Raw genomic sequence first — 11447 nt, 5'->3', positions numbered from 1 at the left:
CGTAGTGCAGACAGCGCATGCGCCAGAGGAGGATTCTGGGTAGTGGGGTTTCTGTCGTGTGCCGCCTTCAGGTACGGTCGGAGAAAAGTAAACACGAGTGCAACTACGGCTGATGTTGACATTCGGGTCTCACATGAAGACATTTACATTTTAGGGGACACAGCAGTAAGTTTTGACTTCACTTTGCACCAGTTTGTTGAAGAATTGTTTCGCTCATGCATCACAACTCTTAGTCAGGTGAATCCCCATAATTATTAATACTGTGCCTCAATACCTCAAAGTTGGAACTTGCAGAGTTAACTTGTAATGCTAATCTTTCTTTCTACTGAAAATCACTTTACTTGACCTGATATTCAATATTGTAGTTGCCCCTGAGAAACTGGAAACCACAGAGAAATTGGTCCCATCTCTGTGTCTGTCAATCTGTCCGTGTGTCTGTGAAGCGTCCAAGTGCTAAGGTCTAACAAGCTGATATTTTACAGGTGAGCTTGGAATGGCCTCTCCTTGGAATGGTTAGATTTTGGGATCAGTCTGTGCAAAATAGCTCAGCTAGAGGTCAAAGGTCACTATTTCAAAAATGCAGCATACCTTCAAATTAATGCCCACAACAAAGTCTGTCAAACGCTCAACTGTGTTTTTATAGAAAGCAATCTGGCCCTCTGCATCATCTGCTGGTTTAGAAATGCTGCTGAGACACAGAGGAAGAGGGTTAGAAACACTAAAGCAGTTAGCTCTGAACTGTTCAGGATAACATTTCCAAATGTGGAAAATATTAGAGAGAGAAAGGGAGAGTGATGAATTAGGTAAATGACAAGGCCTCTTCATTTAAACGATATTGGCCCCCTCGGCTTACTAAAAACAGATATTATCATTTATTCATCGAGCCATTAAGTTTTTCAACAGGTAGTACATTGACTAATAAGTAGGAGGTCCAACTGATCTGGAAATCCTGATCTATTGCAATGTGTTCTGTATAAGCTTATGCAACAGAGATGGAAAAAAGTATTCAGACCCTTAAAGTACAAAAACAGTAATGTAAAAACACAAGTAAAAGTCCTGCATGGAAAATTCTACTTAAACATGAACAGCAAAGTGTAGTATTAAGGTAAAAGTACTAGTTTGATTTATCTGACTGACATATTATTGTCATTACATTGTTAATACAGAAGCATGAGTGCATCAGCAACGAGTTACTGTTGTTGCTGCTGCAGGTTTGAGCTCCTTCAAGTACAGTTTGATATACAAGGACAACAGATCAATCTCAGGGCTCAAAACATGATTCATGGGAGAGGGGGAATAAAGCTCTCAGACGCCAATCTATTTTCAGTTTAAAGATTTTTGCGAAGAACTTCATTAAAGATTTCCTCTGAGATATTGGTTAATTTAAGCATTTAATGAAATGATACGACCTTCCTATTTGGCAGAGTTGTTAACAATTTGAATACATCTGAAATGTGACTGATGTGCACTTGTTTAATCTGTAACCATGTGTTGTATTTCAAAGCTTGCTATATTATCTGTTGCATTAAACCTTTATCTTAAAAGTAGCTAAAACTGTGGCATAGAAAGTGTAATATTTCCTGCTGAGATGTGGTGGAGTGGGAGGATCAAGGAGCATAAAAGGGAGGCACTGAAGCAAAATACACATAACTCACAGTTAAGTGCAGGAGCTGATTGAATGTACTTTCTATTAACGGGTGTGTGTGTCTATTGCTGATTATGTTGTTGTGGTGAAATGCTATCTGATACGCTTGTTCATATTTTTGGTAAACAGAAGAATAAAATAAGACTCTATGCTGACTTTGTACGGTGAGTTAAAACCATTCGCCACAGATACCAAGCTGTACTTTTGCTTTGAAGATGAAGCTGCTTTCAAAAAGGTTCCACATGAAATCATCACACAGCGAGAAACCATTTCTGCAGATCTGCTTTTGATTTACAGAAACAGAAACAACCAAACAGAAAATCAATCATTTAACTGATTACCCACATCGTTACCCACTTTGATCACCGTGCTACAAAACAAATGCTTTCAAGATTCCATCTCTGCCTATTTTGCCGACAGGACCTACTTTCAGTCTGCAAAACAACAGAAGATCATAAGGCTGAGGTTGCAGAAGTTGTGCATCCCCCTGCAACCTTCTGACGTGTCTTCTCGTGACCTTTTTTTTGTCTTCGCTGTTCACTGTCAGAACCAGACAATGCACAGACACCTGTTGTCAGAACCAGACAATGCACAGACACCTGTTGTCTTCTGGTTTAAAGTGAATTACAGACAGGTTTATAAAGTGTATCACAGCAAATCAGTGCAATATTGGTTTAGGATTTCAAACGCCTTCTGTAAAATATCAGACAAGTTCTTGTGTTTTTGCAACTCTTCTGTATCTCCATGAAGCCACCACTGCCTGAAAATCATCCTTTTACAATCTCTGTTGAATCACTTGCAGTTTTCTTAAAGATTGTGGTTGAAAATTAGTTCAGAAAGTTCATCAACCCATCACACTTAGTTGTGTCTTGTCACAGGAAGCCAAGTGTTCCTCTTCGAGTATGGCGAGGTGGCGACAACGTGGAATGCGTTTTAGCACCCTTCGCACCAAAACCCACACGGGGTTTCGCAATCATCGAATCATCTCTGCATGTCCTGTTTGTTATTTGATAACATTCAGCAAGTCAGCAAATGTCTCGCTTGGGCTCCCTGTCACCTGCATGCAGGATGTTCATTTTCAGTAACAGGCTGCTTTCATGTCTTTTGACTGAAGGTGTATGAAAGAACAGAGTGTCAGTGTTTTGGTCAGGAGTCTCACTTCTGCTTCTTCTTCTTCTTCTTTTTGAAAGCCTACATCCTTTTCCACCTTCAGTCGCTGCTTTTGCCTCCGCTGCACAGACCCCTCAGCCAAAAGCATCTGATTCTCACAGTGCAGTGCCATAAAACCCCTCCTCCTCCCTCCCACATGCGGCCACCCACGCGCAACCTTTTCTCGTTCAGCCGGCTGTGCAGACGATCAGGCAGCAGAGACAGGATGAGGCTGAGAAGACGACCACCGCTCACATGATGAAGATGGAAATGTGGCTGAAGCGAGCGAGTCTGGTGTTACTCACAGGTAAGACTCTTGACTTTGATGCCCCAAAAAGAGACAGCAAGGCCACAGATGGTGACGATAAATGTGTTGATGAAGGATTAGAGTCAAATTTCACATGTGTCTGCTCGTTAAAAGTTTGGCTTGAGTGCTTCAGTAGATGACAGCTGGACTTCTGTTGTTGGTTTCTGAAGATGCTTCACCTCTCAAAGGGTTTAAAGTCTTTATCGTCTTATTAGAGTTGAATATATTATACTTTATTGTCGTTACGCAGTGCACAGGACTACAAAAATGCAGTTTAGTATCTAGCTAGAAGTGCAAAAGATGCAGTAAAGTGCATTATTTACATTATGTTACAGTATAAACGGTGTATTTTTAGGTTAAATAGGTGTTTTTTCTACTTTTGTAAAAAATCTGTGCAATACAAGTAATAATCTGTGCAATGTTTATACTTAAGTCAATATTTCCATTCATTAAAGAATCTGTGCAAACCATGGGCATGTGCATACAGCGTGTTTTATAGTTAGTACTTATATATATCTTGGTTTATTTTGGTAGTACTTTCTCTAAATCTTAGCTGCTGTAACCTTGCAGATTTCCCCACTGTTGGATTACTAAAGGCTTATCTTATGTTCAGCAGGCTAATATATAAACATATAGCTGTGGATGCAATATAAAACAGACCATCTATGAACAATATAAATAGCATAGATGGTATAAAAAGTATTAACAGTGTGAACACATGCAGCTAAATACAAGTTATTGATGCAATTAAATTCTGAGGTCACTGCGTCTCTGCCTACAAACTGAGCGAATATGAAGAATTGTTGCAAAAATGGTTATGCACGGAGAAGAAAAACTATTTAAAAAAGCTTATTTATGGTGCAGAAAAGGCACTGTTGCATATACAAAGTGCAGTACGAATAGTATGGATAGTACAAATTGTATGAACATATGCAGCTAAATACAAGTTATCAGTGCGATTAAATTCTTATTTTACTGCTTCTACCTGCATACTGAGGTAACAAATATGAACGTATAAGAACGGGTGCTAACTAGGTTATGTACAGGAAAAACTGTGTTTTAAAAAAAGCATATTTGTGATGCATAAAAAGTAATGTTGAATTTTTAAAGTACAGTGCAAAATGCTAAAAAATGAAACTGGTTTTTAAAAAATTAAAATACGTGCAGAGTTTTATGGTGCATCCAAGAGGCTTCCTCAACTGCCAGATATTTATTATCAACCCCAAATCCTACAAACTCCACTGAAGCATTTAGCAGAACCTGGGTGACTGAGAATCCACGCAGAAAAACTCACTTTTCTTTCCTCTTTTTTTTTTTTTTTATCTACCTACAGTGGCAGCAGCAGCCATGGTGATACTACCGGAAACTTCTGTATTTCTGAACGACACAGAGGAAAAAGTTGAAGTTCCCAATGGTTCCACTCTGACTTTGTACTGCTGTCTGGAGACATACCACAGATCTTGGATATCCTGGAATTTCATCTCCTCCAGAAACATCAGCAACTCTGGCGAACTCTCAAAGAAGATGATTAACAGATCTGCGAGCACCTCAGTGACTGAGTGTAAAGACAGGGACAAGGCGCACAGTTTATTAGGGGTTAATGAAACGCACAGCGGATGGTACTTTTGCGAAGTCAGTGTAGACATTCCTCAACAAATGACATTTTTCAGCAAAAGAACAGAAGTAGTTATTAGTAAGTATTGCTTATAGCTGATAGAATAAGATTTTACTTTAAGACTCCCTATTGAGTGTTTTTGTTTATTAATGCAGTTTATTTGCCACATTTCTACATTATGTGTTTTACTATGATGCCACATGTTCATCACAGTGTTATAACCCATTTATTACATGTTTATATGCTGCTTGGAAATGCAAAACTAAAGCTGTGCCTTTAACTTGCTATACTGACGTGTTATATCTTGACTGGATTCATAAATGCTTCAAATATTCTGGCTTGCAATGACTAAATGAATGCTTCTCTAAACTGCTTTTAGCTTCCTCCATGACAGCGAAGAGCATAGTGGAAAGTACAACGTCATATGTGACGAGTAAACAAGGTGTGTTTGCATCGATGTGTGTGTGTGTGCGTGGGTAAATTCCCAATTCTTAAGAACAGTAGCAGTTTTTTGGACCCAGCAGAGTCTGAGCTTTTCCAGTTAAAGCGTCTCTGTGTTGGTGTTGTTTGTCCATGCACAGAGGTGAGAGGACGAGTCTGAGCTATTTCAGAGTGTTTAAATTTATCCTGTAAGGTGTGAACTGCAACAATTTGCACCACAAAACAACACTTTGTTTAATTCTAGCCTGCTTGTGACCTCAGGTCTCTTTCTAACTATCTTTTTCTGACACTAATCGGTCTTGCTGTGGGTTATTGTGTGCACTTTCATGCTTTCTTGCACTCTGACACTTTTCTTTAACCGCATGCACATTTCAAGACGGAGTTTTCCTCTTACAGTTACTGCCACCAGCTACACGCTGCAGGTCGAATGGTGGATTTGGGTCCTGGTGGGAGTTTCTGTCTTCGTCCTGGTCATCCTGACAGTCGTATGCATCCTGCTGAGAAGATGTTGCAGCAGAGACAGAGGTATACCTGTTTTGTTTTTCAGTGCAAACATTCAGATATTAATCTAACTCTGATAACACTGCAGTAAACAGTGTCTATAGATCAATGGAGATAAGCTCTGCATTGGTAAAAAACCACAGTGCTGAAAGCTGCTCCAGGAGAAAGAGACGAAGAAGCAAACGTTCAAAGAATGGGCATTTTTTTCAACAGTATTTTGCGGTTTTTTGCACTTTTTTTTTCTGTTTTGTTGAATTACTGATAATAACCAGTAAGTTCACAGTAGTAATTCACACATTTACTATAAAAGAAGAAGAAGAAAAAAATACAGGCTAAAAACTATAATTAACATCCACATAAACAATTTATAAATTTTAAAAATAGTTAATCATTCTTTCCCACTGTTTCATCATTAAAATTAAACTATTATTACTGCATCAAATCAGCAGCAAATATCATTATTTTATAGATATTTGAAATTAATTAGAAGAAAAATTCTTGAAATTAAGGATCAATAAATTACACATAATTATTTAACTGTTACACATTTTCCCTTTTTTTAAAAAACAGTCAAAAATTTTACGTTTTAGAAATCTAAACTCATTCTTTTACAGTGTTTGTGGTCAAATTCCACTATTTTTGCTGCATCAAATAAGACAAAAATGTTATTGATAGATATTTGCCATTATTTCAAAGAAAATGTCAGTGTTTATTTTAATGTAAATTAATTTTACATTTAATTTTAATTCATTTACACATTAATTGTTTTTTTTTTTAATAGAAAGAGAGAAAAACAGACTACAACTGTAAATAAGAACCTCTAGTATTTCTTTCTTTTACAGTGTGTGACTATAAAGTTACATTATTTTACTGTATTAAAATCTGCTAAAGGAAAGTCATTATTTTTACAGATATTTGTTGTTATTTTCACAGTTTTAACAGCGTTTAAATGTTACAGTACTCCTCTGTTGTTTCATTAGATTCACTTCAAAGCTGGTACAGGCTGATTCATTTCCTCACAAAGCTTTACATTTGAAAGGAGAAATGAGAAGCAGACAGGTGTGAACAATAGAACAACTTTTATGATGCAGATATCGTGGCCAAGTCGTGGCTGATGGAGAGAAACTGAGTAAGAAGGTGGTTTGTGTGGTTTAACAGCACAGCGTGAGACAAACTAAAATGTCGGTGTCAGAGAGATGAGCTGTCTGTCTTCTCCTGTACGGCTTAAGAGAGAACGCCCAAAGGTTTTCAAATGTAGACGAGACCCCAGACGGTAGCTACAAGGACCACGATTTTTAAGAGCAGGAGAAGCCGGTGACACCTGATCGCAGCAAAGTGACCACTGCTGACAGTAATATCGGAAATAATTTAAGCAAAGCTGGAAAAAAAACACACATCTGAACCAATCAACACTTTTACTGCTTAGAAAGTTCTACATAGCAGGTGTGTCTTTGGTTTGGTTACTTAAATGGAGCATCTTCTTGCTTCTTAACGCCTGTACAGGTGCGTTTATTTATTTCCAACACTGGAGCTGTGTAAAATAAAGACACCTGCCATTGACACTGATTTTCCTTTGCAGAACTTTCAAATGATTTTTTTTGTCCCCCCCAAAGCTAAAACTCTTAGCTGAAATCTTCAAAATTCAATCTGCAGCTCCTTTACTCTTTGTTCTGATTTTAATGCACTTAAAACGCATCAGCCATCATTTCAAACCTAATTTAAACCACAGACGACACGGCAGAGCCTCATGCAGCGACGAGAGTTGCTCACAGAGGGGCGACATGCAGTTTGTGCAGGAAGAACTAAGTAAGTAAGTAGGTCTGCATGTGGTGGTTCGACCACAGAGGACGGAGCAGAGACAGAAGTAGGACAAAGTCTTCATGCTACATGCGGACTGAAAATGATTGTCATGGTAAAACTAATGAACCTAATCTGTTGTAACGAGTCTGTTTGTGCATTCTTGTGGAAAAAATATAGACAGTGACAAAAACACTTGAGCTTGAAATTACCGTCTTGTATTTTTTAGATGGCGATACAGGATATAAAGTGCAGAAATCTGATCGGGCTTCAGTACTGAGTCGGTTTCGTTGCCATGTGACCATCTTGACTATCCATGAAGTTTTACTTTGGTGGTTTTCAGGCCGTTGTTGATTAATTTGTTCACTTTTGGAACTCAAATGATTTAACCCAGGAAGGACTTTCTGCAGGACAAATGAAGTGTTTTGTGCTGCAGAGTATAGATTTAACTCGTCATACTGTGAGAATGTGCGAACAGAGGGGAAGAAAATGTGGCAACGTGACAGACAGAAAGTGAGATGTGGAGCTTCTGAGTGAATTCTCATCAGGCCAAAACAGACTAGAAATAATAAAACAATCGCTTTAAAAGGAGAAACACAGTACAGCTTTATAATGTTTAACTTTTTTGGTTATCAAAACATTTCCTTTTACAATTCTTTATAGAGATAACATGCAAAATTCCTTCAGTCTGACAACTGTTACTAAATTACTGACTAGTATCTGTGAAGCATTTATACTGTAAAGAGTTAAGCTGTGTCTACAAAGTTGCTCATTTTTAAGTTCTATTGCAGCGACTGTGACTTCACACCGGGACTGCAACTAACAATTATTTTCACAGGTGATTCATTTCTTTTTCTCTATTATTCAATGAGTTGTTTGCTCTAAAATACAGCAGAAGATAGTGAAACATGTCGATCAGTGTTTCCCAAAACCCAAGATGATGTCCTGAAACCCAAAGATATTCAGTTTACTGTCACAGAGGAGGAAAGAAACCAGAAAATATTCTACACTAATTCTAGGAAGCTGGATTTAGAGAATTGAGACTTTAAAAAAAAAAAATAAAAATAAAAATACTCAACCAGAAAGCAGAACAGGATTCCTTTATGGTCACTACAATGAAATTAAGCAGAAATCCTGTCAAACAGTTCACACAATCAGATGTCTGTTTTCTTTGTTTCACTACAGTGAGAAATGTGCAAATATAAAAAATATATATAGTAGAAGCATAGTATGCACAAGTGATGAAAACAGTGATGTGGTTGTGTAGCTGATGTTGCACATTGTTGAACAAACAAGAAAATGTAAAGACTTAAAGTGCAATAATTACATACAAGGTGCATTATGTTCATCATTGCAGTTCAACTACACGTACTGTAACCTTGAAATTAATGATCTTTTTTTTATATAAATAATCCGGAAATAAATATTTGCACTGGCTTGAGCTATTTAATATTTAGACCCCTGAATGTTATTATTATTATTATTATTACTGGTTTTCTCCTGCTTTCTTTCCAATATTCAATCCAATAATAATATTTTTCTGCCTCACACAGTTTAATTATTTGCATGAGAATCAATAATTCAGCAGTAACATACAACTATACTCAGCATGTTTTGAGCTGTGTTTCTGATTCATTCTAATTGAACTTAATTGAAGATTGGTGAACACAACATCCTTTAAAAAGTTGCACGAAAAAACTAAATCAGTCCTTTTAAATTCTGTTCTGCAATTTGTCCCAGAACCTAAAGTTAATAAATGAACTTTGTGGAGGCCAAACAGCAGAAATTCATCCTGTTCCTTTGTTTTTTTCTTTTATTTTTTATTGCAGCAGAAGATCCCATCTATGCAAACACCCACAGCAAACAGCCTTCTCCTGGGCAGCCCATGAACCACCTGAAGACGGTCTCCTCCTCCCAGAACCTGCGGGTGCCGAGTCCCGGCCAGAGATATGATGAAGGCAAACGGAGACACAGACACTGAAAAGCCTCGCAAACCAGAACATCAACTCCTCCTATTCATCTGTAATCAAAAGCTGACGTAGTATTTACCACAAGAACTGTGTTGTTGTTGTTGTTTTCATCATTCATCTGTTTTACATTCAGTTCTCAGGAATCATCTGTCCATTTGTGTTTTTTGTTTTACTTTTCAGGTTTTTCCAGTAGAACAGCTGTTATGTTGTGAGCCACTAGATGGCAGGTGGTGGGTGCTGTGAATCCAAAGTGGTTCTTTCTTTGTGTTTGTTTTCCCTTTTTTTCTCTGTCTTTTTGGAATTTTAACACCTGATAATGTTTGAATATGTTGCCAGTAGCATTTGCATGTAAATAAACAAGAAAAAGCTTCAAATGTATATTCTTTATAATGCAAGAACTGACATATCTAGATTTTTATCAAGTGATTACTTATTGTTAAAGTTCATATTAAATCTTAAGATAGTGAAAATGCTGTTTTATTATTATTATTTGTATTAATTAGAATTTTAACACGTGAGATATGATGGCATCCTAATTGGGTTTAATTTGGCACCTCAAGGAGCGTAAAATTAACATAAAAAATGGAAGAAAAATCCAATCTAGAGGAACCTGGCATGTTGTTTATCCGCCCCGTGTGATTGGTTGCAAGGTGAGCAAGTGTGTTTTAAAGAAAGGTACGAGCGGAGTCACGTGACCGGGCTCTGCCTACCGCTGCGAGCTGCCGGGTGAGTCGCTCCCTGCAGGAATTAGATGTGGACTGAACGTTACAGGTGGAGCGGAGAGAAGCGCAGAGCCGGATCCGAAACGAGACGAGCAAAGGGACGGTTTGATCAACGACAAAATCCCGGTGAGTCTGATGCGCCAAACAAGCTGGATGACTCGCTTGGTTTTTACGCACCGGATTTTTTAGTCCCACAAGCGGATTGTTTTTCCCTCTACTGAGCTCGATATGGGATTTGGATTGTGGCAACTTGTGGGGCTAAGAGGTGCAGAGGCAGGTAGATTGTCAGACTTATCTAAAGATTATAGGATATCCTAATCTAATAATAGAAACGCAAAGCGAGACTAAGCGCGAGTGGGATATACGCACAGGCGCCAACCGCGGATAGTGTTTCTCCAGTGGGAGAAACGCGTAAAGTTGGAAAGGTTCAGCGCAGCAGTGAGGACAAGGGTCACAGGAGTGAATGTTTGTGTGTGTGTGTGTGTGTGTGGTTGGTTGTATCCTGCAGGGAAGCACATATGGAATCACAAGAAAGTGGTTTTGTTAAGATTACGCACGGAGATTTCCATAACATTTGCACACCTCTAGATGCATTAATCTTGTATAACAAGACATAAACAGCATGTTTTCTTTAGAAATGTTTGCATTTTCTCTGCTGAAGGTCTAAAATCTCAGTTTGTGCGCATTAGAGCTGATTCAGCCAGCTGTTTTTGGAGGTGAAAGGGATATTTTAGGACACTTGTGTTGCAGCTTTGTGGATGGTGAGAATCTTAACACGTGATCCTGATACACTGAGTGCTGTCAGTGCACTTACTCTGGGGATTGCCCACTTTCAGCTGTCATACTGCAGCTCAGCGGGGTCATGCACACAGCAACACCACAGATAATTGCACTCTGAGCTCTGAGCTGCTCATGATGGCAGATTTTCACAGACAGGATGCACCTGCACTTTGAAGAGGGGGGTTTGTTTGACGCTGCAGGACCACAGATGACCTTTTCGGCGGGTCACGGTCGGACAGTAAAGTCTCTCAGAGATCTGGTGATGGTTGGTTTGTGATTGTCACATGATGAGCGGGCAGCATGTTTTTATGATGCAGCTATTTATAATCTGATCTCATGAGGCAGAATGTTTGTTATTCTGCTGTGAAAAGAGCAATTTAATAAACAGTTTTTGATTTTATTCCTGCTTATAATCAGGTGCCGACTGAGGCCGATGCTGATTATTAGATGGATGATATTTGGATGTACAAGACTTGCAGGGAAAGTTAAAATGGTGGTGCAAAATGTAGAATAACACAAA

The 11447-nt window shown here is 38.4% G+C and overlaps 2 protein-coding genes across 4 annotated transcripts in view; both read left to right on the top strand.

Moving 5' to 3' along the window:
- Window positions 1–3008: 3008 nt before the first annotated feature.
- LOC103369188 (uncharacterized) lies at window positions 3009–9895 on the top strand. The gene is made up of 5 exons (XM_008297843.1): window positions 3009–3101; window positions 4435–4794; window positions 5096–5158; window positions 5554–5682; window positions 9285–9895. Exons 1-5 carry the CDS (start codon window positions 3050–3052, stop codon window positions 9434–9436), a joined length of 756 nt encoding a protein of 251 aa, XP_008296065.1. The 5' UTR covers window positions 3009–3049; the 3' UTR covers window positions 9437–9895.
- Window positions 9896–10180: 285 nt separating this feature from the next.
- LOC103369187 (semaphorin-4E) overlaps window positions 10181–11447 on the top strand; it is a 25053-nt gene continuing 23786 nt past the window's right edge. For all 3 annotated transcript variants that reach the window (XM_008297841.1, XM_008297842.1, XM_008297840.1), the window contains exon 1: window positions 10181–10273. The gene's annotated coding sequence lies outside the window, so the exon portion shown is untranslated. The remainder of the gene's footprint in view (window positions 10274–11447) is intronic.

This window comes from Stegastes partitus, unplaced genomic scaffold, assembly GCF_000690725.1.
Source record: "Stegastes partitus isolate 25-593 unplaced genomic scaffold, Stegastes_partitus-1.0.2 Scaffold1252, whole genome shotgun sequence".
NCBI lineage: Eukaryota > Metazoa > Chordata > Actinopteri > Pomacentridae > Stegastes > Stegastes partitus.
The sequence above is the reverse complement of the archived record's forward strand: the minus strand, read 5'-3'. Positions and strand labels throughout refer to the sequence as shown.

Bases quoted from the DNA above. Each gene is read 5' to 3' on its own strand.
- LOC103369188 (XM_008297843.1), top strand. From the start codon at position 3,050: ATGATGAAGATGGAAATGTGGCTGAAGCGAGCGAGTCTGGTGTTACTC. The intron at 5,159-5,553 runs GTGTGTTTGCAT...TTCCTCTTACAG, and splicing joins ATATGTGACGAGTAAACAAG to TTACTGCCACCAGCTACACG. The intron at 5,683-9,284 runs GTATACCTGTTT...TTTTTATTGCAG, and splicing joins ATGTTGCAGCAGAGACAGAG to CAGAAGATCCCATCTATGCA.